Source organism: Schistocerca serialis, chromosome 2, assembly GCF_023864345.2.
Source record: "Schistocerca serialis cubense isolate TAMUIC-IGC-003099 chromosome 2, iqSchSeri2.2, whole genome shotgun sequence".
Taxonomy (NCBI): domain Eukaryota; kingdom Metazoa; phylum Arthropoda; class Insecta; order Orthoptera; family Acrididae; genus Schistocerca; species Schistocerca serialis.
In genome coordinates this window covers 453,812,755-453,839,849 of record NC_064639.1, presented here as the reverse complement: position 1 = coordinate 453,839,849, position 27,095 = coordinate 453,812,755, and the positions used below count along the sequence as shown (strand labels likewise).

Sequence of the window (27,095 nt, the reverse complement as noted above, 5' to 3'; positions counted from 1 at the left end):
TCTTGAAATAAATGAGTATAGGAAACAGTGTCCAAAAATGTCATCCAGTGAGGCTATAAAGCATCGATATTACAGGTGCCAGTTTCTCTGTTTGTATATACAGGGTGGTGACATTAAAAACTTTTGGGGTGACAGAAGGTTAAATGTATCAACATGAGGTAAGGGACCCTGGTCCAGAAACACACGATTCGAAAAGTATAAGTGAAAATCGTTCTGATACCTCTGACAGTGAAATACATGTACCGGTAATGTTGTTGCTCAGATTGTGTGGTAGGTAAGTTTCAGAGGTGACAGTATGGACCAAAAGAAGAAAAAAAAATCTAGTAAACATGCAGTGAAGATGAACAAGTGTTCATAGCTCCAAAGGTATGCATTTTAGAGCCAATGGTTACTAAATATTTATTTCTAGTTTTCCTCCATACTACCACCTCTAAAAGCTACATACCCTACTACCTTAGCAATACCAGTATCGGTACACATGTTCCACTGTCAGAGGTATCGAAACGATTTTCACTTATAACTTTAGGCTCATTCGTCTCTGTAACCAGGTCCTTACCTCAAACTAATACATTTATCCTTCTCCACCATTCCTGAAAGTTTATAACATCATGACGGAATTACCTTGTATGTATATACATACACACGCGCCGGTGCCTACAACTTCGACACCCTTTAGCAACACTAGATGACATTTCCCGACACTGGTCCGTATTCTAATTTTGTTCCTCAAGATGTCTATAACCCCTCAAAGTTTGTCGGTGCAATTTTGAAACAGCCTGTTTGTGTCTACCACATTTTCCTGACTGGTTGAGGATATCACTCAAATAATCATTCCTTTACTACATCATTATACTCTTCATTTTTTAGCTGATGAACTTCTTTTTATTCAAAACATAGAAAGAGAAAAGTAAAGCTTTTGAAATTACAAATTGCTTCCACAGCTACCACCCTTGGCTGTGGCAGTTTTTGTGCACGGGGCATCAGACTCCCACTGCTGGCGTCACCTGTGCCTGTGTTAATTATAGTGCAGTCAACCACAATTTCATATATTATTATGAAAAGGAAAGTTGCTGTAGCTTCAGTTGTCAGAGACTGCAGGTGTGTGTGTGTGTGTGTGTGTGTGTGTGTGTGTGTGTGTGTGTGTGTTTGATGAAGGTCTTGCTGGCCAAAAGCTTTATTTGTGACGGTCTTTTTGTTGTGCCTATCTGCGACTCTGCATCTCCGCTGTACGGTGAGTAGCAGCTTTCCTTTTCATAATATTGTTACATTAAATCCTGGATTTTCCATTGTTTGACAGTTTCATACATCAAATATAGCTCCCCTAACTACTGCATTTTTCTACCATATCCTTTCCAGTCTCTGCAACAACTGACAAAAAAGAAACAGCAACAAGGGTCTGTAGATTTTTGGCAGACACTTCAATGATATTCCGCAACCCAAAACATTTTTATGTTCCTACTGTGCAACTTCTATCAAAACTAGGCACCCTCCCCCTCCACCTCCCCTCTCCCCCCCCCCCCCTCTCTCTCTCTCTCTCTCTCTCTCTCTCTCTCTCTCTCTATCCCTCCCTCCACCCCCCCCCCCCCCCACACACACACACAAAACAACAACAACTAATAATACCACCACCACCACCACCACCACCACCACCACCACTGCTGCTACTGCTACTGCTGGAATGAGGAGTTGTATCAGATGGAGTAGGCAAGGGGACAGAGGATGCGAGGAGGGAACTGAGGGATGGAAGGAAGGGAAGTTGGCAGCTGGAAAGGTGAGACAGCAAGCACACAGTACATAAATGTGGCACCAATGAGCTAGCTCTGACACACAATGATGTGGAAGAGTGGACTCGATGGGGAAAACAGAACACAGGAATACGGAGACTGCTGAAAGATAGCTGTTATTGTGGGGTGAGTGAAGTGGGGAAAGGGGTAGGGAGGGTCAGTGTATGAACAGGGGTGCAGCTGAGTGTGACCAGGAATATCGGCAGTGATTGAGGCCAGGAGAACTGAGGGATCAAAGACTCTGTTACTAGGACAATTCCTATCTAAACAATCAAAAGAAGCTGATACGTAGTGGGGGACTGACATGCTATACGATAAGACTGATTTAACAGGTGTCCCTACCTCTGTTAAGCTAAGATATGTCTGTGACAGGGCCAGAACAGGACGTGGATGGTGAATGAGGCAGGTCTTGCACCTGGATCTCCCACACTGATATGACCCTTGTAGCAATGGGTTGGAGAGGGTGTTGCATAACAATTTAATAGGATATTTCTTAGACTGTGTGGATTGCATGCTATCACTCTGGGAGAGTTGGAAAGGATTGTACTTGAAACTTTCCTCATTTCAGGACATTTTAAAGTTAGTTGAAGCTTTGCCACATGATATGGTCAAGTTATACCAGTCCAGGGTGATACTGACTAATGAGTGGAATTCTCCTTTGCAGTTTTTTCAAGGGGATGCTCCTATGATCAGAGGCACGTGTGCATATGGTACAGTAGATCTGTTAGCAAATCACATTTCGAGGGAAATGTGTTGTCGGCTAAGACCTTTTTAGAGTGAAAGGGATGGCCTGAAGATCATGCTATTTTGGACATCAGATAAATCTCTCTGTTTCTGCATTATACCAATGACTGCACTGTTTTCCGTAACCCCCCCCCCCCCCAACCACTTTATATACCCTATACTGCTAGTGCTGGCACCTGCTGTTTGTGAGTTGTGGCACATTGATGTCAAACATAGGAAGTGGTGACATTAATGTGACTGGATCATGTATACTGTATGCTTGCTGCTTCTACTCCCAGAAACCGAGCGAGGTGGTGCAGTGGTTAGCACACTGGACTCGCATTCGGGAGGACGACTGTTCAATCCCGTCTCTGGCCATCCTGATTTAGGTTTTCCGTGATTTCCCTAAATCGCTTCAGGCAAATGCCGGGATGGTTCTTTTGAAAGGGCACGGCCGATTTCCTTCCCCATCCTTCCCTCACCCGAGCTTGCGCTCGGTCTCTAATGACCTCGTTGTCGACGGGACGTTAAACACTAATAGCCTCCTCTCCTCCCAGCCATCACCCACACTTCTGTTCACATCTCACTATCCCTTCCTGCTTCCTTTCATCCCTCACTCACTCCAACCTATGCAATCTGTCATCAGGACAACAATGTTGTAGAGACAAATGTGAGTTTGTAAAGAGATAAGAGAGTGTGTGTGTGTGTGTGTGTGTGTGTGTGTGTGTGTGTGTGTGTGAGTGAGTGAGTGAGTGAGTGAGGGGGGGGGGGGGGGGGGGCAGGGGACATGCATGCACTGCATGGAAGTACCATCCCCCTGTCAGTCAGTCAATTCCCAGGCAATTACCAACATCAGGGGTGGGGGGGGTTACTTCTCCATGTATCATATATGACTATAGCAACACTCAGGCCATCTGCCATCTGGTCAAGTAGGTCACCACTCGAATCACCGAGTCATCAGCAGTCACGGTGTTCGCTTCTGCCATGAAGTCACCATCGCTTAGCCATAATACTGACAGGATTTCCTGCCAATCATGTCCAGCCACTGCCTGATGGGCTGAGGCTAGAACTGCAGCCCTCAAGTAACTGTGTGCTTGCCAACAGTGACTGTTGCCAGCCAGATGTCACGTGCCTCAGCTGGGCAGGACTCAGGTCACCCCGCTAGCAGCGTAACAACAGTCAGCCACATCATCATCTGACAAAGCACTGATAGGAAACTTCTACTATGCAAAGTTCCTCCACACTGAAGCCACATTGTGTGTAGCAGCCTAATGCAGTCTTCACAACAACGATCCTATATCAACGGCTGCGAGATCAGTGCCTGACCATGCTGCACCACCGGACAAGGGCATGCACCTGTAGCTGCTCAAATTCGTTGGAATAATAAAGAGTTTACATTAACGTTCTGTCTTGGTGCAGCTATCTTACTCCTCAGGTGGACTCTTCTAACCCTCGCCATTCCACTGAAACCATGATGCCCAGATTCGAGAGCTGATCTCCATCCTGACAAACAGAACATTTCTTCCACCTCTTCAGAGAGATCACTGCACACCAGGCCACTATAATTTATTCTAACTAGTTACCTCTGAAGAAGGAAAGCATCCAAAAACTTCTTTGTTTTCACTCTTGTTTATTTGCCTACAGACTACTCAATATCTCAACTCTACAGCGAGTTTTCATCTTAACTCCTTCCGTTATTTATTGTCCACCAAGGATTTCCTGAAATTTCCTAGCAGATTAAAAGTGTGTGTCAGACTGAGACTTGAACTTGCCTTTTTGTGGACAAATGCTCTACTTTGAAACCTCTGTGAAGTTTGGAAGGTAGGAGATGAGCTGATGCCACTAGCAAAGCTGTGAGGTGAATCATGTTAAGCTTGGGTAGCTCAGTCAGTCGAGCACTTGCCAAGGAAAGCCAAAGGTCATGTTAGAATCTTGGTTCAGCACACAGTTTTAATCTGCCAGGGAGTTTCATATCAGTGCATACTCAACTGCAGAGCGAAAAATTTATTCTCTGAACTTTGTAACCATATGTATACTTTGTTGAGCATTGTCGGTAGGGAGCAGCACAATGAGAGCTGTTGCTGGATAAACTTTCATGCGGCTGTAACTCATTTCACAGAGATTTCTCACACAGTTTCAACAGGCATATTATGGACAATGTGATGGCTTTTCTTATTCTATCACAGAACAGAATACTCAAGCATGAAGATGGACCTCTCTTACTGTAACAGTAATGACACTGTCTCCTAATGAGCAATGTCCACTACATTATATTCCAGTTGTGATAGTAGGCCACATTTCCCCTTCCACTTCTGAGTGACAGATGTCAGGCAGCAGCAGCTGGTCAAGAGACATAACAGCAACAGAGAAGTAACAGATTTTGTGACATTTTACAAGTTTCTAACCAGGAGCGAGTTGTATAGTTTCATCTGTGTGTTTTCGTAGTTTAGTTTTTTAAGTTTCTGCATGTTAATTTAACATGTAACAGACACAGTTCTCAGGTTTTCATCTGTGTCAGAAAGTAAACCAATTTTCTCACATATTACAAGATCCTAATCAGGAATGAATTATTTAGACTCACCCAAGTGCTATGGTGGTTCAGTTTTTGAATCTCTGTGTATTAACCTCATTTAATGGATACAGTTCTTGCATTTCCTCCATGTCTATAGTAGAGTTCCGTAGTGTGTGTCAACTGTCATTATTTGTCTGCCATGTATCTGGCAGATCGAACGAGAAATAAATAATTTGTCTGTGTAGTGTATTTTTCCACGGTCGTTAGTATGCATAGGTACTGTGATTGCTGTGTGCAGATGAAAGCCAAGATGGTGACACTTCAATCTCAGTTCCAAGCTGCGATGGCTTTGGTTACACAGCTTGAAGCTGCAGTGGACGGGCATCAGTATTGTGTGTCAGTGATGAGGATCAAACGGACATCCCGCACGTTTGAGTTCACCGATCAGTCCATGGCAGTGGTCAGCCCAGTAACTGCTTGCACTGAGGTTGACCCCTCCTCCACAGTCGAGTGGGAGGTCGCCTAGGAGCACGGCAGGTGGCAAAAGACTTCCCAGTGGGCCGAATGAAAGGCCTCTCTAGTTAGCCTGACAAACAGGTTCGAGGCACACTCTGTGGCTGACGCTGTCCCTCAGCTAGATGCAATTGCTTGCCCTGTTTCAGAGGAAACCTCCTGGCCTGCAAGATGCAGATAATCATAAAGGTAGTTGGGAGCCCCAATGTTAGGCACATTATAGGGGCCCTTAGGGACATGGCTGCCAAGAAAGGGAAGAAAGCTAATGTGCACTCCATGCGTGTACCGGGTAGAGCCATCCCAGACGTGGAACGGGTCCTTCCAGATGTCATGAAGAGCACATGGTGCAGCCAGCTACAGGTGGTGGCTCATGTCAGTGCCAATGATATGTGTCGCTTTAGATCAGAAGAGATTCTCTCTGGTTTCAAGTGGCTCACAGAAGTAGTACAGGCTACCAGTCTTGCTTGTGCGAAGAAAGCAAAGCTCATCATTTGCAGCATAGTCGACATAGCTAATTGCGGACCTCTGGTACAGAGCTGAGTGGAAGGTGTGAGTCAGTAGTCCCGATGGTTCTGTGACCATGTAGGCTCCAGATTCCTCAACTTGCGCCATACGGTGGTTAGGTTTTGGGTTCTGCTGAATAGGTCAGGAGTCACTACAAGCAGTAGGCGGCTACCCAAGTAGTAGGGAGCGAGTGGTTTTTTTAGGTTAAATGATCTTGGGGGTGGAAACAAAAAAAAAAGAGCTTCGGTCTCAAAGGGAGCAGGTTGAACACAAGAAGAACGTAGATCCAGGACCATCAGTATAACAGTCGTAAATTGTCATCGCTGTGTTGCGGAAGTATCAGAGCTCCAAGCACTAACAGAAAGCACTGATGTTCAAATGGTTATAAGCACTGAAAGCTGACTAAAGCCAGAAATAAGTTCAACCGAAATTTCTGCAAAGAACATAATGGTATTCAGAAAGGATAGGCTAAACACAATTGGTGTGTTTGTTGCTATTAGAAGTAGTTTATCTTGTAATGAAATTTAAGCAGATAGTTCCTGTGAGTTAGTATGGGCAGAGGTCATTCTTGGCAACCAGAACAAAATAATAATTGGATTATTTTACCGACAATTGCTGAAAGGTTCAAAGAAAACTTGAGTTTAATTTCAAACATGTACCCAATACATACAATTATAGTTGGTGGTGACTTTAATGTACCCTCGATATGTTGGAGAAAATACATGTTTAAATCTGGAGGTACACATAAAACCTCATTCGAAATTGTGCTAAACCGACTATCTTAAAATTATTTCGAGCAATTGGTTCATGAGCCCATGTGAACAGTAAACAGTTGTGAAAATACACTTGATGTCTTAGCAACAAATAATACTGAGCTAGTAACGAGCATCAAAATGGATATAGCGATTAGTGAACACAGGTTGCCGTAACGCGACTGAATACTGTAATCCCCAAGAGTTCCAAAAATAAACTAAAAATATACCTATTCACAAAATCAGATAAAAATTCACTCGACACCCGTCCAAGACACTATCTCCACTCCTTCCAAATTAACAATGTAAGTGTGGGCCAGATGCGACTTGAATCCACAGAAATAGTATCAACAGCAATTGAGAGAGAGAGATAGCAAATAAATCAACAAACAATGGAACTGACCTTATTGATACACAAAACGAGTCAGAACACTATTTCAGAAACAACAAAAAAGCATGCCAAATTTAAACAAAAGCAAAATCTCTGAGATTGGCGATCTTCTACAGAAGCTCGAAATTTAGCATGGACTTCAATGTGAGATGCTTATAATAGTTTCCCAATGAAACTTAAGTCTCGAAATATGGCAGAAAATCCTGAGAGATTCTGGCCGTATGTAAAGTATGCAGCGGCAAGACACAATCAATGCCTTGTGTATGCAACAGCAGTGGAAATACTATCAACGACAATGCAGCTCAAGCCGAGTTACTAAACACAACCTTAGCATCCAACCATCATAACTTAGGTTTTCTGTGATTTCCATAAACTGCTTCAGGCAAATGCCAGCATTGCTCCTCTGAAAGGGCACGGCTGCTTTCCTTCCCTATTCAATGGGAACGAATGACCTCACTGTTTGGTCCCCCCCCCTGAACCAACCAACCAACCACCTTCCAAAATTCTTACAGCAAAGACAACAAAGTAAAAATTCCATAATTTGAATAATGAACAGCTGCCAACATGAGTACCGTATTTACTCGAATCTAAGACGCACTCGAATCTAAGCCGCACGTGAAAAATTAGACTCGAAATCAAGAAAAAAAAAATTTCCCGAATCTAAGCCGCACCTGAAATTTGAGACTCGAAATTCAAGGGGAGAGAAAAGTTTTAGGCCGCACCTCCAAATCGAAACAAAGTTGGTCCATTGTAATATGAGACACAATTTAGGTTGAATGAATGACGATACAGCTACAGTAGGCTCGAGTCATAAGCTTAGCAGTTAAGCTTTACTAGGTAGCCATTGCTATGCGTCACGCGCTCCGTCCGTATATATACGTGTACCTTTCCTTTTTCACCTTGAATTAATTGCTTACTTTGCTTTGATCTGGTAAGTGCCGTTCTGTTTGTTATAGGTGTTTACGTCACTCTAAGCTGAAAATGCATTACTGTACTGTGTCATGAATTGTTTGTCGCATTCTGATAATGAGTGCTTATGGCCTGTCCCTGCTCGCGGCACGGCTTGTTTTCGTGCGCGCTACCGCCGCTTACAATTAAAAAAGAGAGGAATTGTTTCATTAGCAAAACAATGGCAAGAGACTGCTATTTGTTGTTACTTACACTGCTGCTTTCTTTGATAATGATCAACAAGAACCAAATAATATATTGCTTTTGATAGAAGACGTTCTGAACGAGAGTTTAGCGAAAATTTTTCTCCGTTTGAAAATCTTTGCAGACGCCTCTTTAGTACATTACATTCTGCACAGAAATTAGAGTCATCTTAGATTTAAAAATCTAGTCAATTGTCGTGCATCATTTCTGCCTGTATCACTATTAGGCATAAGAATAATACAAATATAAACATGACATGATATGTATATTCTTCCGCGTTTGCTGTTGTCTCACCCTAGTTTCGTAGTTTATTCGGCAGATAGGATTTAAATGAGATAGCAGCGAACACGAAAGAATACACGGCAAAATGTTTATATTCGTATTATTCTAATGGCGAAGAGAATACTGTATGTGATTCACAATTCATGAAAGTTCCTATTAGCAACCATCTCTTCTCACAGGTAGGAATAAATTCAGAACGTAGTGTTGGCCATATTGACAAACATCCCAAACAGTCTTGCCAGTCGGATTTTCGTACTACATTGAAATGCTGCTACATTCGAAGATGAACAATACGGAATTTGTATTTATTTCGTTGGATAATGTATAAAATGCAGTGGTCGAAACTCGGGGCGGAGAAGAAGGCTTGTCTTCCACCCTTTTTTTTTTTTAAATTTATTTACTGATGTGGAGATTTTGGCGCTAGTATTTATCTTTGTGCCTGCAAAGCATGCCTATGCAGCGCTGCATATATTCGATGGCAGAAGTCATTTGTGGCGGCACCTACCAACATTTTTCAGAACTTCCGCTTACTTTGCACTCGATTCTAAGCCGCAGGCGGTTTTTTGGATTACAAAAACCGGAAAAAAAGTGCGGCTTAGATTCGAGTAAATACGGTAACATAGAAGTAGATAACCTTGGTCTAGCGAAGCAACACAGATCCCTTATAAAATCAAGACTTCTGGTTCACACACTGTACCAATTAGGTTCTTTCAGAATATGCTAATGCAATAGCTCCATACTTAACAATCATATACAACCGCTCGCTAGAAGAAAGATTCATACCCAAAAACTGGAAAGCTGCATAGGTCACACCAATATCAGAAAAGGCAATAGACATAATTCACTCAATTACAGGCCCATATCATTAAAGTCGATATGCTGCAGGATTTTGGAACATATATATTGTTCAAACATTACAAATTAGCTCAAGACAACAGTCTACTGAGAGACAGCCAACACAAATTTAGAAAAAACAATTCTTGTGAAACATGGTTGGCTCTTTACTCACATGAAGTGCTGAGTGCTACTGACAGGGGATTTTGAACTGAGCCTGTATTTCTAGATTTCTAGAAAGCTATTAACACTGTACCACACAAGCGGCTTGTAGTGAAATTTTGTGCTTAATGAATATTGTCTCGGTTATGTGACTGGTTGCATGATTCCCTGTCAGAGAGGTCACAATTCATAGTAATTGACGGAAAGTAACAGAGTAAAACAGAAGTGATTTCTCGCGTTCCCCAAGGTACTGCTAGACGCCCTCTGCTATTCGTTATCTATACAGATGATTCAGGAGACAACCTGAACAGCCATCTTAGATTGTTTCCAGATGATACTGTGATTTATCATCTAGTAAAGTCAAAACAATTTAGAAAAGATATCCACATGTGTGAAAATTGGCAACTGACCCTAAATAATGAGATCATGCACATAATTGCCAAAGGTATCCATTAAATTTCGGTTACATGATAAATCAATCGAATCTAAAGGCTGTAAATTCAACTAAATACCCAAGAATTACAATTAAGAACAATTTAAATTGGAAAGAACACAAAGAAAATGTTGTGGGAATGGCAAACCAAAGACTGTGTTTTATTGGCAGAACATTAAGAAAATGTAGCAGATCTACTAAGAAGACTGCCTGCACTATGCTTGTCCGTCATCTTTTGGAGTACTGCTGCACGATCTGAGATCCTTACCAGACACGATTAATGGAGTACATCGAAAAAGTTCAAAGAAGAGCAGCACGTTTTGTATTGTCGCAAAATATGGGAGAGAGTGTCATTGACATAGACAGGATTTGGAGTGGGCATCATTAAAACAAAGGCCTTCTTCATTGTGGTGGAATCTTCTCACGAAATTTCAACCACCACCCTTCTCCTAGGAATGCAAAAATATTTTGCTGTCACCAACCTACGTAGGAAGAAATTGTCATCATAATAAAATAAGAGAAATCAGTCCCCACATAGAAAGATATAGGTGTTTCTTCTGTGCACTGTTCGAGATTGGAACAATTGAGAATTATTGTGAAAGAGATTCAATGAACCCTCTGTGGGGTAGTTAAGTGTGATTTGCAGCGTATCCACGTACATGTAGATGTATCTAATAGAAGTGTTAGAAAGTGTTCTATAGTTGTGGATGCAAGGTCAGGGGAGATCAGTAACTTTGAGTGTGGAGTAGTGATTGGATGTCGCCTGAGTAACAAGTCCATCGGGAATAATTAAAGTGGAAATGCAAAAGAAACTATCACAGCTAAAACAAGAGCAGGCACACAATGTACTAAACAACATGCACTGCTGAGCACTGCAGGAGGTGGTTGTAAAAAATCACACAAAATAAGCAGAAGTAATCACTTGTGAGTTCCAAAATGCTGCACACAGTTCTCCTAGCAGAATGACCGTGCATCAGGAGCCAAAACAAATGCAGTAAAATGGTGTAGTAGCTCCTCATATGCAACACATTTCCGTAGTCCATGCTAAGTGACACTTTAGGTGGTGTAAAGACAGTGAATGATTGGGAATGGATGATTTGGAGTGATTAACCATGTTATGCCTGTGACAATCTGATGCAAGGGTTTAGATTTGGCACATGCTTTGAGAATACTACTTGCCTTCTAGTGTGACACCAACAGTAAAATACAGACGAGGTAGTGTTACAGTATGGGATCTTTTTCATGGTTAGAATGTGGTCACCCTATTTTGCTAAAGTAAATGCTAAATGCAGAAGGACATGAACACATTTTACAGCGTTGTGTACTGCATACAGTACAGGAACTGTTCAGAGATGATGACTGACTGTATCAGCATGAAAATAAACTCTGTCATGAAGCAACATCTGTGAGGCAATGATTTGTAAACACTAAAATCCCTGATGCTGACTGGCCTGCCCAGACCCCCAACTCAACCTAATGTAATGCTTTTAGGACTAGTTACAATGTCAGCTTCACTCCAGACCTGAGCATCCAACACCACTGACTTATCTGGTTTTGAATCTTTAGGACAAATGCACTGCCATTGCCCTATATACATTCAGATACCTCACTGAAATTGTTCCCAGGAGAGTTCAAGCCATCATAAAGACAAACGGTGGACCTGCCCCATGTTAATGTCCTGCACAGGTATCCGGATACTTCTGATCAGATAATGTATGCAGCCAATCACTCATGTATGGTACTTCCTGTTACAAAAGGAATAGCAGTGGTTTGCAATGAACTCTGCCTTTTATCACCACAGTGTAGCAGAAGGGCTTAATAATTTGGTTGGTTGTGAGAGAAGGGGGGGGGAAGGGACCAAACTGCGAGGTCATCGGTCCCTTGTTCCTGGTAAAGTAAGTACACAAGGGAAAGAAGAAAAGGAAAGAGACGTACAGCACAATAACAGGCGAAGGAAGAACCAGAAGAACGACAGAAGGACACCAACAATACTATGGACAAAACAAGAAAAGAAAACCACAGAGAGAAGCAAGAAACATGTAGGAGGGATAAAAACAAGAGAGCAGATGACTTTGGCTGGCCAACCACAAGAATAAAAGGAAAAGCCAGCCACTCTGCGACACAGTAAACCATCCAGCCTAAAAGCATTAGAGTGGAGAACACAAAGGGACGAAGGACATGCCCTAAAACTTATATAGAATGATAAAACCAACCGTAACATATGAAACATAAAACTAAATTAGCCGATGGGTAATGAGTCTGGTAACTGAAGAGCTGCCGCAGGGCAGTCAAAGGAGGACAGCTCACCAAGATATGGGCCACTGTCAGCCTGGCGCCACACCAACACTCAGGCAGGTTATCATGGTGCAGGAGGTAGCTGTGTGTCACTCAAGCAAGGCCAATGCGGAGTAGACAGAGGCCCGCTTAGAGGTCTACCACACATTCGTAGTGTCCTTCATGGCACACAGTTTGTTGTGCGTACTGAGGTTATGCCATTCCATCTCCCAAAGCTGCAAAACCTTGTGGCATAGTACTGAACACAGGTCAGTTGCAGGGAAGCCGATCTCCATAAGCGGTTTCCGCGTAACCTGTTTGGCCAGCCTATCGGTAAGTTCGTTGCCTGGGATGCTGACATGACCTGGGGTCCAGACAAACATCACTGAATGACCGGCTTGTACCAGGTCATAGATGAACTCCTGGATGGTCACTACCAAAGGATGACAAGGGTAGCACTGGTTGATAGCTGGTAGGCTGCTCAAGGAGTCAGTACACAGAAGAAATGACTCCCCAGGGCATGAACAGATGTGCTCAAGAGCACAGGATATATCCACCAGCTCGGCAGTGAAAACACTACACCCATTGGGCAAGGAATGCTGTTCAATATGTCCTCCAGAGACATACACAAAGCCAACACGATCATCAGCCATCGAGCCGGCAGTGTAAACCACTTCATGGCCTCGGTATATGTGAAGAATCGAGAGGAAGTGGCAGCGGAGAGCCGTGGGGTTAACCGAGTCCTTAGGGCCATGTGAAAGGTCCAGGCAAAGCCGCGGCCTAGGTGTACACCATGGAGGTGTAAGTGAATGGACCATAAGTATAGATGGTAAAGGCAAGGACTCCAATTCGGAAAGAAGGGATCGGACACAAACTGCGATTGGAAGCCCTGACCTGGTCTGCCGATGCGGGAGATGAACCGCAGTGGGTGGGAAAAGGAGACAGTAATTCGGATGCGCAGAGGAACTACGAACATGGGCAAAGTAACTGGCCAGCAGTTGTCCACATCTAACCTGCAATGGAGGGACTCCAGCCTCCACTTGGATGCTGGTTACCGGACTCTTACTAAAAGCTCCTGTTGCTAGGTGAATGCCACAATGGTGCATTGGATCAAGTAAATGCAATACTGAGGGTGCCACCGAACCATAAACCAGAGTCCCATAGTCAAGGTGGGATTGAACAAGGGCTCTGTAGAGCTGCAGCAGTGTAGAGATATCTGCACCCCGGTTGGTGTTGCTCAAGTACAGCATTGAGGTGCCGCCAGCACTTCCACTTAAGCTGATGAAGGTGAAGAAGCCAAGTCAATCGGGCGTCAGAAACCAGTCCTAAGAATCGATATGCCTCCATTACAGTGAGTGAATCGTCATTAAGGTAAAGTTCTGGGTCTGGATGAATGGTATGATGCCGACAGAAGTGCATAACCCATGACTTTGCAGCCAAAAACTGGAACCTGTGGGTTAGAGCCCATGATTGTGCCTTGTGGATGGCTCCCTGTAGGCGTCACTCAGCAACACCAGCACTGGTGGAGCAGTGCAAAACGCAGAAGTTGTCTGCATACAGAGAGGGTGAGACGGGTGGCCCTACAGTTGCTGATAGACCATTAATGGCCACTAAAAATAGATACACTCAATACAGAGCCCTGCGGGACCCAATTCTCCTGGATATGGGGTGGGAAGGGGGGGGGGGACGACGACGACTATGGGAGGCACCAACTTGGAAATGGAAAGTATTAAGTGACAGAAAATTTTGAATAAAAATCGGGAGCAGGCTTCGGAGAGCCCACTCGTATAATGTGGCAAGGATACAATGTTGCCAGGTCTTGTCATACACTTTTTGTAAATCAAAAAAGATGGCAACCAGGTGTTGGCAGCTGGAAAAGGCTGTTCAGATGGCAGACTCGAGGGACACAAGATTATCAGTGGTAGAGTGACCCTGGCGGAAACCACCCTGACATAGAGCCAGTAGGCCACGTGACTCCAGGACCCAACCCAACTGCTGACACAACATACGTTCCAGCAGCTCACAAAGAACGTTGGTGAGGCTGATGGATCGATAGCTATCCACATCAAGCAGGTTTTTACCAGGTTTGAGCACTGGAATGATGCTGCTCTCCCGCCATTGCGATGGAAAGATGCCATCACACCAGATCCAATTGAAGATGACGAGGAGACGTCACTTGTAGTCAGATGAGAGATGTTTAATCATCTGACTGTGGATTCGATCTGGCACAGGAGCTGTGTCAGGGCATGTGCAAGGGCACTGAGGAGCTCCCACTCTGTAAATGGGGCGTTATAGGATTCACTTTGGCATGTAGTGAACAAGATGACTTCCCTCCCAGCTGCCATTTGAGAGTGCAAAAGGCTGGGGTTAATTCTCTGACCCAGAGGCTCGAGCATAGTGCTCAGCAAAGTGCTCGGCAATTGCAATTGCGTCGGTAGATAACCGGCCCCTTACTTTAACACTAGAAACACCTGTTGGGGTCTGGTACCTGAAAACGTGTTTGATCTTTGCCCAGACTTGAGAAGGTGACACATGGCGCTCAATGGTCAAGATGTATCTCTCCCAACACTCCTGCTTCCGTCGTTTGACAAGTTGACCAACGAGGGCATGGAACCGTTTAAAGGCTATGAGGTGCTCCAGGGAAGGGGTGCCCCTTATGCCGCTGTAGAGCTCACCGACACTCCTTAACTGCTTCAGCGACTTCTGGCGACCACCAAGGGATCACATTTTCTGCCGCAAAAAGGATAGTTGTAGTCACTTGCTCAACCTCCACATCGATGTTCCCATATAGGGGAGATTCAATGGTGACAGCGAAGGTGAAAGTTTCCCAGTCCGCCTTGTTTAAAGCCCATCTGGGCAGGCGTCCATGGGCCTGACGACGGGGCAGTGACAGGAAGATGGGGAAGTGGTGTGATAAACCTTTTGCATTTCTTTTATGTTTTCATCTTCTTTAAAGGCAAAGAGATAAGATGAAGTGGTAGCCCATCATAGAGCCTACGCCTACCGTCAGGTATTTTTGATTTTCAGTTGTTAAAAAACAGAGGAGTTTTTCTTGTACCAGTAGGAGGAAGGAAGGATTCGCGCTCAGCTAGTGAACGAGTGAGAAGCATGCCATTATAAGCGAGTAATTGTAGACCACCAGTTTGGGTTCGCTATGAATAAGTAAGGAGTATGTATTTCATACGTGCACCATTTAGAAGAATACAGTATTGTTTTATTAACAGAAAGGTCGTCTGAGTTGTTATTTTAAATAGAACGATAATTACAAAAACTGAGCCCACCTGCATACTTTGGAAAATTACGAAGATCCGGTAAGCTCAATGGGAACACAGTCAAGACTTTGAAGGTGAACACAGCGACCAAACCTAGCATTATAAAGAAGGGTAAGCGCAAATCTACAGTGGAGAAAGAAACTACTTCCCCCCTGGAAAATAATATGAACTAATATGAACTTGTTTCCAGGCATAGCTCAGCTTATTGTGCTTGTCATTCATGTCAAAACATTAATCTCATTAATTCAATGCATTTTAAAAAGCCACACATTTCAACATTTTATTATCATCTATTCCATTATTTTATTATATTATATACGGAAATAAGTCTCTTTATTTAGGGAGACAGTATAGTGGTCACTACTACACAGGTCGTCATGTGCTCTCCAGTGGATAGACAGGAGAAGTCCAGGGCTGCAAATTGATAAATCAATAGCCGAGAAACTACCATGAGCCACACTGAAATGTGTGGTGGCCCCAGTATTTAAGAGGCAGAGGTCGAACTGAGAAACTAAAGTTTCGACATCTCTGCCTCGGCAAGTAAGCACGGTGCCACCCCACAAGGGGTTATGGGTGTTAAAATCTCCCAAAGGTAGGAAAGGTTTTGAGAGTTGATCAATCAGTGCAGCTAATACATTCAGGGGTACTGCACCATCTGGAGGAAGATATACATGTCAGATAGTTATTTCCCGCGTCATCCTTATTCTGACAGCCACAGCTTCAAGAGGGGTTTGAAGGAGCACAGTTTCACAACAGACTGAGTTTAGGACATAAACGCAAACTCCACCTGACATACTATTATAGTCGCTATGGTTCCTGTAATATCCCTTATAGCCATGGAGGGCAGGGGTCTGCATTGCCAGGAACCAGGTTTCCTGCAGGGCACTGCAGAAAGCAGGTGTAAAGCTTGACAGTTGCCATAGCTCGGCCCTTGGTCTTGAGAATTTTTTTTTTTTTTTTGCTGCTCCTTGGGTTTCTGAGAATAAGCGTGAAGCCCTATGACAAACTGGTTTTGGGCTCTTCAGCTACTGGCGGGTGTCATCGTTCCCACTAGCAGAAACCTGGGAAGGGAGTGACCCAAGGGACCCCTTCTTATTGAGAGGAGCTGAAGAAGACTTAGGCTTCTCTGGCACAGAAGTGGGGACTGATATCCCTGATGGTTGGGGGGAGGGGGAGGGGGGGGGGGGGGGAGGGTGCTGCTCCTTAAGTAGGTGGTGTAGGAGCAACAAGGAGGGAAGTGCCCCCCACCACCACCATCAAGGGGGCAATGTAGTCGTCCGGCTCTCAGAGGTGACAGGTTGGCGGAGCTGATGGGACTAGAACTGTTGTAGCGGCGACATAAGACAATGTCATACGTACAGGATGTACGCGTTCGAATTTCCTCTTAGCCTCAGTGTAGGTTAGTCAGTCCAGGGTCTTGTACTCCACGATTTTCCTTTCTTTCTGGAGAATCCTGCAGTCAGGCGAGCAAGGCGAATGGTGTTCTGCACAGTTTACACGGATGGGAGGCAGAGCACATGGGAGTACGGGGATGTGATGAGCGTCCCCAATCTCGACATGTGACGCTGAAAGTACAGCGAGGAAGACATATGACTGAACTTCCAAAATTTATGACTGAACTTCCAACATTTAAGGCACTGCATCGGGGGAGGGATACAGAGCTTTACATCACAGCGGTAGACCTTCTCCGGTAATTTATCACCCTCTAAGGCCAAGATGAAGGCACTGGCGGCAACCTGATTGCCCCTTCGGATTCTGGTGGACATGAACCAAATGTACACCTCGCCGCTCTAAATTGGCGCGCAGGTCATTGTCAGACTGCAAAAGAAGGTCCTTGTGAAATATGATACCCTGGACCATATTTAAGCTCTTATGGGGTGTGGTGGTTACAGAAACACCCCCAGGTTTTCACAAGCAATGAACGCCCATGACTGGGTAGAGGATGCCGATTTGATCAAGACTGACCCAGATCTCATTTTGGACAAGCCCTCCACCTACCCAAACTTGTCCTCAAAATGCTCAACAAACATCCGAGGCTTTATAGTCATGAAAGATTCCCCATCAGCTCTCGAACATACAACATACCGGGGTGAATAAGAGCTGCTCCCATCCTTAGCCTAACATTCCTCCCATGGTGTGGCCAGGGAGGGGAACGATTTGGGGTCGTACTTCTGTGTGTTGAATTGAGGCCATGAACACTTAGAGACTGCTGGTATTTGACCACCAGCAAGAGATGATGGACTATGCTTCATTGCGTGTCATGTATACATGTCAGATAGTTATTTCCCGTGTCATCCTTATTCTGACAGCCACAGCTTCAAGAGGGGTTTGAAGGAGCACAGTTTCACAACAGACTGAGTTTAGGACATAAACGCAAACTCCAACTGACATACTATTATAGTCGCTATGGTTCCTGTAATATCCCTTATAGCCATGGAGGGTAGGGGTGACATTATACTGAGTGCCCTATCCGAAAATTACCTCGAGCAATTAAACAGAGAACCGACTCGTGGAGATAACATCTTGGACCTACTGATAAACAGACCCGAACTTTTCGACTCTGTATGTACAGAACAGGGAATCAGTGATCATAAGGCTGTTGCAGCATCCCTGAATATGGAAGTTAGTAGGAATATAAAAAAAGGGAGGAAGGTTTATCTGTTTAGCAAGAGTAATAGAAGGCAGATTTCAGACTACCTAACAGATCAAAACGAAAATTTCTGTTCCGACACTGACAATGTTGAGTGTTTATGGAAAAAGTTCAAGGCAATCGTAAAATGCGTTTTAGACACGTACATGCCGAGTAAAACTGTGAGGGACGGGAAAAACCCATCGTGGTACAACAACAAAGTTAGGAAACTACTGCGAAAGCAAAGAGAGCTTCACTCCAAGTTTAAACGCAGCCAAAACCTCTCAGACAAACAGAAGCTAAATGATGTCAAAGTTAGCGTAAGGAGGGCTATGCGTGAAACGTTCAGTGAATTCGAAAGTAAAATTCTATGTACCGACTTGACAGAAAATCCTAGGAAGTTCTGGTCTTACGTTAAATCAGTAAGTGGCTCGAAACAGCATATCCAGGCACTCCGGGATGATGATGGCATTGAAACAGAGGATGACACGTGTAAAGCTGAAATACTAAACACCTTTTTCCAAAGCTGTTTCACAGAGGAAGACCGCACTGCAGTTCCTTCCCTAAATCCTCGAGCAAACGAAAAAATAGCTGACATCGAAATAAGTGTCCAAGGAATAGAAGAGCAACTGGAATCACTCAACAGAGGAAAGTCCACTGGGCCTGACGGGGTACTAATTCGATTCTACACAGAGTACACGAAAGAACTTGCCCCCGTTCTAACAGCCGTGTACCGCAAGTCTCTAGAGGAATGAAAGGTTCCAAATGATTGGAAAAGAGCACAGGTAGTCCCAGTCTTCAAGAAGGGTCATCGAGCAGACGTGCAAAACTATAGACCTATATCTCTGACGTCGATCTGTTGTAGAATTTTAGAACATATTTTTTGCTTGAGTATCATGTCGTTTTTGGAAACCCAGAATCTGCTCTGTAGGAATCAACATGGATTCCGGAAACAGCAATCGTGTGAGACCCAACTCGCTTTATTTGTTCATGAGACCCAGAAAATATTAGATACAGGCTCCCAGGTAGATGCTATTTTTCTTGACTTCCGGAAGGCGTTCGATACAGTTCCGCACTGTCGCCTGATAAACAAAGTAAGAGCCTACGGAGTATCAGACCAGCTGTGTGGCTGGATTGAAGAGTTATTAGCAAACAGAACACAGCATGTTGTTCTCAATGGAGAGACGTCTACAGACATTAAAGTAACTTCTGGCGTGCCACAGGGGAGTGTTATGGGACCATTGCTTTTCACAATATATATAAATGACCTAGTAGATAGTGTCGGAAGTTCCATGCGCCTTTTCGTGGATGATGCTGTAGTATACAGATAAGTTGCAGCATTAGAAAATTGTAGCGAAATGCAGGAAGATCTGCAGCGGATAGGCACTTGGTGCAGGGAGTGGCAACTGACCCTTAACATAGACAAATGTAATGTATTGCGAATACATAGAAAGAAGGATCCTTTATTGTATGATTATATGATAGCGGAACAAACACTGGTAGCAGTTACTTCTGTATAATATCTGGGAGTATGCGTGCAGAACGATTTGAAGTGGAATGATCATATAAAATTAATTGTTGGTAAAGCGGGTACCAGGTTGAGATTCATTGGGAGAGTCCTTTAGTCCATCAACAAAGGAGGTGGCTTACAAAACACTCGTTCGACCTATACTTGAGTATTGCTCATCAGTGTGGGATCCGTAACAGATCGGGTTGACGGAGGAGATAGAGAAGATCCAAAGAAGAGCGGCACGTTTCGTCACAGGGTTATTTGGTAACCGTGATAGCGTTACGGAGATGTTTAACAAACTCAAGTGGCAGACTCTGCAAGAGAGGCGCTCTGCATCGCGGTGTAGCTTGCTTGCCAGGTTTCGAGAGGGTGCATTTCTGGATGAGGTATCGAATATATTGCTTCACCCTACTTATACCTTCCGAGGAGATCACGAACGTAAAATTAGAGAGATTAGAGCGCGCACGGAGGCTTTCAGACAGTCGTTCTTCCTGCGAACCATACGCGACTAGAACAGGAAAGGGAGGTAATGACAGTGGCACATAAAGTGCCCTCCACCACACACCGTTGGGTGGCTTGCGGAGTATAAATGTAGATGTAGATGTAGATTCGCCATGATACCATCCACTCCTACCAGGGGCTCTTCCCACAGGCGCCGCCTGGCAGGATGGCCACTGCTGGGAGTCCCGATGCCCCAGGATGACGGGCATCTACTCCTCGGCATATGTGAGGAGTGAACGGCGCAGGCATCAGCAGAGCGATCCCTGTGTGGTCAGGGAGCTACAACCAACAGGGTACATGGCTGCCCTGCCACAATGGACTAGCTACCGTGCTGGATATCAGGCACAACCAAGCAAACAAGTCCATTATCATCAGCGTAGAAAACGATACTGCACAGCTGATGGAAAAATATGCACCCAGGAGGGTGATCTCACTCACCAGTTGTAGAATGAGCAGAAGTGCATATCCACGTCGACAAAGGATGCGATAGGTCTCAACGCATGATGGACACAATGCACCATGTAAGGCATCCTTCCTCAATTGGCTCACTTTTCATTAAAAATTCTAAAAACTGGATATCAAACCACTCAGGGGACAATCACATACAGGCCAAAACATGCGAGACTTCTTTTAGTTGCCTCATACGACAGGCTGGAATACCTCGGGCCTATTCTAACCCCCGGACCCACAGGGGGAACTTAGCAAGTGAATGTTTTTAATGTGCAGCCATGAGTGTCCGCAATTTTTGCTGAATTAAATTCAGGATTTTTCCCATAAATTTTAGTCAGGCAAAGTTTTCTGTTTGTCTATAAATCAGCAGTTATGTCTGTAATTAATTTTACTATCAGGGGTATGATGTTTAATTAGCACATAAATATGTTGTTTCTATGTATCTGATATTCAGTATTAATTCAAATAATTGTTTAGTAATTTTTTTTATTTTTTTTTATTTGTCCGATGTACACCTTAGGCAGTGCAGCAGTGCGCTGTGGTTGGAGTTCACCAGCATATATTCTTACGTCACAGCAGATAGAGCATGGACCTACCAACACTGCACAGACTGCCAAGGAGAGCCTCCAAGTCTTGCACCACCCAAGAGTTGGCATGAAGACTCAAGATAATAATGTATATAACATTGATGTTGAAAATGTTGAAAAACTATTGGCAAAGAGGACATTAAAGATGGAGCAGAAGCTCAGATAAAGAAAGGGCGGGGAAGGACATCAGCTGTGTCCTCTCAAAGGAACCATCCAGTCTCTTGCCTGAAAAGATGTAGGGAAAGCACAGAAAACCTAATTCAGGAAACCGGAAATGGGTTTGAACCATCGTCCCCCCAAATGTGAGTCCACTGTGCAAACCACCATTCTATCTCACTCGGTAACCTCGTGCAAGCTTAGTATCTGCTCATTACACAACTCTGTATGCAAGCATCCAATAAATGTTGGCTGTTATACAAAATTGTCGCAGGTCATTTTGGAAACATTAATATAAAAAGATTACAATTTAATGAATACACCCAAATCAAGAACTGTCACATTTTTGCCACCTGAATCCCTTACCAAAACAAAAATTTTATGCCACATTTCCTCTCTTCTGAAGATACAATCTACAAATGCACATTTCAAGTCAGCAAAATATTCACAGACTTCTATGCAGATCCAGTAATTTAAAGTGTACAATTTTTTGATATTTGGTTTATGGACTAACTTTCACTAACATGGCTTCCATTTTGATCATATCACTGCTATTAAGTCATACAAGTCACAATGTTTTAGAACATACCAGATACGTCATGTTGGTAATACCAGTATCTCCCTTACACTTTCTCAGATCTGTTTCTTCTTCACAAGGACTGGGCTGAAGCCATGTAGACTGTAATCTGCTATATTTACTCAGATTATTTTTTAGAAATTACATTTCAGTCATGTTTATTGTAATACAGGGTTGTTCACAGGTGTAAAGTGACTCTTCTAAAATAAAAAAGGTGGATAAATAGACATTTAAAGTCAAGTAATATGAGATGCAAGGGGAGGAAAACCTGTGAGGCTATGTTACCAACATGATCGTCATTTTGAAAGAAGCAATCTTGGATGCAACTAGTCATTTTCAAATGGAAAGAGCGGTCACATGACATATCAAATACACACAGAATTATGGGGGAAAAAAAAACCAACCAACAATTATTGGTGACATTCATTTAAGCATAGTTTTATACATTTAATGTTTCCTCCTAATAAGCAACATGATAGCAGTAGTTTTAACACAATCCAAATACAATGAGATCTGCTACAAAGCCAGAATTGAAACACAAAGTTAATGACCATTGAAATGTGTGACTTAGTTTGAAATTATCCTATTTATTGACACTTTGTATGCATTAAACATTGTGTTGTCTGTTAGCTAAGTTGCTGATGAATGGAAATCATTCAAATCAGTCAATGTATATCAGTATCTGCTAATCCAGGTATTCCCATCAATGACCTGATCAAGTGTCTTCTTGGACTGCATGAACAGCACTGCTATAGGCAATAGAAAGGCGGGTGGCAGGATGGAGCAAGGGTACCCATACCCAGGGTAAGACACCCCCCACCTCTTAGGGAAAGGAAAAAAGTATGGTGTAGTCAGGTGGTGTTCTCTCACAATTTAAAAGTTAGCATTGCACAGGTTTTTAACAAGATCGGAACCGGAACATTTTTAATGCTACTTGTAAGTCACAATTCATCTTCAAAAATATTAAAAATACTCCAGTAACCAATGTCTAGCCCTTCCCACCTACAAACAACTGTATAGGCGCCCTTGGGATGGAGCGAGAATAAGTAGGTATACAGAAAATCTGGAACACACTAGCACCTGCTGTAACATCTTACCCCATTTAATAATGTTGTAATTTAAGAAACAGATTGTCACACATATCATTAACCTTTGCAATAGAAAAAGGGTAGGTCAATTCCAACTCTCTAATGTAGACCTTGTGTTGCTTTGTGCAAAAAGAAGAGCTAAAGGTCATTTTTAGCACACAATTTTCAGCTACTGCAAACTAGGATCAAATCACTGGTTGCAAAAGAACTAGCTATGATGGGGGAAAGATTTAGAAAAGGTATTGCTGATGGAATTATATTGGTATCTACATCAACTGATTTACAGAGACCATACATTGACTTTACTTTCTACATATAAAGCTAACATAGTCAAACTGCACAATGAAGAATGTGTGTATCACAACAACATATTATCTTACTAACTTAATATCTTCCTTTCCGGCTTTCCAGCAGCATGACCGCTTTTTATTCAACAACAACTATCGTATAAAGTACTACAGTGATGTTTCCAATCTAATTTTTATTATTTGTGTCTAATTGCTAATATTTCTATAACTTTGACTGAAACCTTATAATGATTAGTGTTACTGCAATTACAATATCCAAGAGAACATTTTGAATCTTTCAGTAAAATGCAACTAAAAATAACATTCTTGCAATATCAAACCAGAATGTTGCAGTAATGATGAGCAGATAATATGAAAGAGAAACAGACTTTAGAAAGAAAGCTTACCCTCCCCCTACAATAGATATGCAACTGTATATTGATAAAAAAAATTAAAAAATCATAGTCAGCTCTGTCACCCTATTACCTTAAACTTCATGGAGTATAATGAAATGGTTCACTAAAATTCTCACCTAGAAGTTGATGGCTCATGCTGGTGCCTTTGTTGCTGACTGTCATCCTGTGGGCTATCCTGTTCAGGAAGGACACCAACTCCAGCATCAGATGCACCTGACAATCGAAAGAGAAACGATTTATTTTATCTCTCTGAATTGTACTTATTTAAAAAAACACAAGTCATTTAATCATAGCACACCAGGCAGTAAGGCGGGCTCAACAAGTATCAAAAAAAGTAACTAGGATTTACAAAATCAGTATTAACACAATGGGCAATGGGAAAAATATTAATTCTGTTCACTAGGCATGATAAAGAGGGAGGGAGGGAGGGAGGGAGTGAGTTACAGGATGTAAATAAAAAAGGGGAGTGAGGATGGCTGTGATCAAAAAGGGTGAAAATATCATTAAAATTATTCAGGAGTCCTAAAGTCCTTGTATGTAAGTGTCGGATGTGGATAAACTTGAGGACGAGATAGGTAGCTTCATCTTTGTCATTACGTTGCATGGTATAGTTGGTCTGTGTCCATATATTCTGACTGACAGCATGGGAGTGGTTGTGTCAATGTGAAATCTGAACAAAACTTACATATCTGTTGACAAATTGGATGGTTACCTTCCCAAGAACACTTACAAACATTAAGGCAGATATATATGGTCTGGTAGAAAGTATTAAGCACATTTTCAAAGATGCGCCTCTCATGGGTAAACACCTAATAAGTATACTATGAAGATCAGACACATGGCAAAAGGTTATTGTGGAAATAAAGGAAGGACTTTTTGGCACCCATTAAAGAGGATAGCTTAAGAAGTTATAGTCTTAACTTTTCTTATAAAAGACTATCAAAAACACGCAAGTATTCAAAAAAGGACAGCACAGTCCAGCTATATAAATTACTCAAACCTACTGATGAATACGAGTATAATATCACGACTCAAACTTTTCCTGCTGCCACTCCTCCGAATTGAAATTAGTGCTCGTGCACTGCTAGCATGGAGTGCCTATTAGAATTTTCATCTTGGCTGCTTCATTGCCCTGCTGTGTTTGTGTCACCAATTTCTTCCTCACTAATCTCTTCTGTTTCTCTTGATTCAGCACGTAATATTTAAAAACAGTCACTTGTCCTCTTTCTAATTTCAGTGAACGACTAGCAGTACCCCTTGGTATGTGATAACATGCATTAACATACGACAGTTAACAGGCACAGCTACATCATCCACCTCAGATGCTTAGTTTGTTCCCCTGACAGTCCCTGACAAATGTATTTTGTGAAGCTTTTCTTTCCTTGGTATTCTTTTGTGAACTATTTTGTTCCATGTTGATCTTGTAGCGGGACTTTGAATTTCACCGCGCTACACTCGTTCCCTCAGATAAAAAATATCCCGTCGCAGCGGTATGAGCGCTCGACGGCAGAGAAAATACTAAAATTGTAACTCTTTTTTTGTTTTCTATTCGTGTCTTAATTGTCTCTCGAGAGCGGAAGCTTAATGCCGACATGATCTGATGCTGACGTAAAAAACTTATTAGCTAGTCTTGATCTGATTTTAATGTGTAGACATTGTGGAAGTTGTTATGAAATTCGGAGGATGGAGAGAAGCAACTAAAATAAATTCCATTTAATATCAAGACGGTTTTGGATACATTACAAATTCCTGGACAATGAAACTTACTGCAAGATTTTGGAGCAGACTTTTCACGCAGAATTGAAGGAGATTTTTGAAGACCTGGACGCCGCACGAAAGAAGACATGTTAACCTGGTAAAGGATGAAACCTTATCTGCGCCATTTCCCCCTGTCAGTTACATTTTGTTATTCTCTCTTCTTTTTCAATAATTTTTGTAGTGGAAATTAGTTTAACTTTTGCTCAAAAACGCCACAAGGACCACCCCAACAATAGCTTTTCCGAATCACGAAGTCCGATAGCTTTTCTGTAATACAAAGTCCAATTTGCATTTCTTTCTTTCTTTCTTTCCCTTTTTTTCATGGTCGTTAACGATTAAAAAAAAAAAAAAAACATTTTCACTTACGATTTCTTCCCACATTTTCAACCTTTTCTTTTTCTTTTTCTTTTCTTCTCTCTTTTTCTTTTTTTATTAACCACTAAAACTGGCTCCCGCGACAGGACGTAATTTTCGGATGTGTCGTTTTTGAGCGAATTTGAAACTTTAATTTGTATCTTTTCCCAACAGAGAATAAACAAAAATCCTGAAGTTTAAACGGTAACGAAAACACCAACTTAATTGTACCTAAGCAAATGATTATACAACAATATTGTAAAGACTTTTGTAACTAATTCAATCTATTTTCTTTTCATGGCATATATTGATGCAAAACTGTTATTTTGAGACCTTTTGGTGATTATCCGATGGAGATGTATTAAGAAAATCCATATTTTGCCGAATACGATTTACGCAGAAGTGTTTGACCAGCCGCTGCAGGACAGAAAATTTAATGGTGAGTCACACAATTATGTTTCATTCAAACATTCAATAGCCAACTGCAGAATCCATTTTTCCTTTTCCACACATCCTGTAATTTTCTTCTAGATTTTTCCAAAATTATCTATCTCTATTGTAGTTTGTGGTAATTATAGTATTGTTGTAGCATATGAAGATCGTGAATTTGACCGCCAAACAGTCATTTGTTATGAAAAATTTTGTCTGCCCTGCTGCATCTTTCTCAACCATTGTTTGCAATAGAGAAATCATTTACATTGACGAGAAAATATTTCATTCTAAATTTGAGTCAAATCTTTATTAATCAGACTTATATTATTCCCTTTTTGACTTACAATTACACATCCTATTACAATGGAACGCGGTAAGGTAGAGAGAGTTTCGGCAGATGAGTTAAGTGAAGTAGATTCATCTTTCAACCAACAAGAAAGTCCGCATTTCCCTCCATGGACGAGTTCACAGATCAATGCAATGATTTTGCCTCAAACTAGCAACATTTGTGATAATACACAGATGGCGACTTTAAATGACGAAATGTGGAATGGACACGAGACTACACCATCAGCGCCATTGTTAACATCAATGTCAGAACCGAATATGAGACAAATTCAGCAACGTGACACAAATCGGACACAGGAGACTGACAAACTGGACCGACTATTAGAGTTATTTGCAGACATGAAACGAGATGTTAGTCAGAAAATTGACGCAAAACTGGATGCACTTGGTCAGGACTTTAAACAACGGCTAGAT

At 42.5% G+C, this 27,095-nt stretch overlaps 1 protein-coding gene across 2 annotated transcripts in view; it reads right to left on the bottom strand.

Moving 5' to 3' along the window:
- Window positions 1-27,095, bottom strand: part of LOC126457339 (ralBP1-associated Eps domain-containing protein 2) — a 138,671-nt gene that overhangs the window by 8,531 nt on the left and 103,045 nt on the right. For both annotated transcript variants that reach the window (XM_050093552.1, XM_050093553.1), the window contains one exon: window positions 23,906-24,002. In XM_050093552.1, coding sequence (XP_049949509.1) covers window positions 23,906-24,002 — 97 coding nt within the window. The remainder of the gene's footprint in view (window positions 1-23,905; window positions 24,003-27,095) is intronic.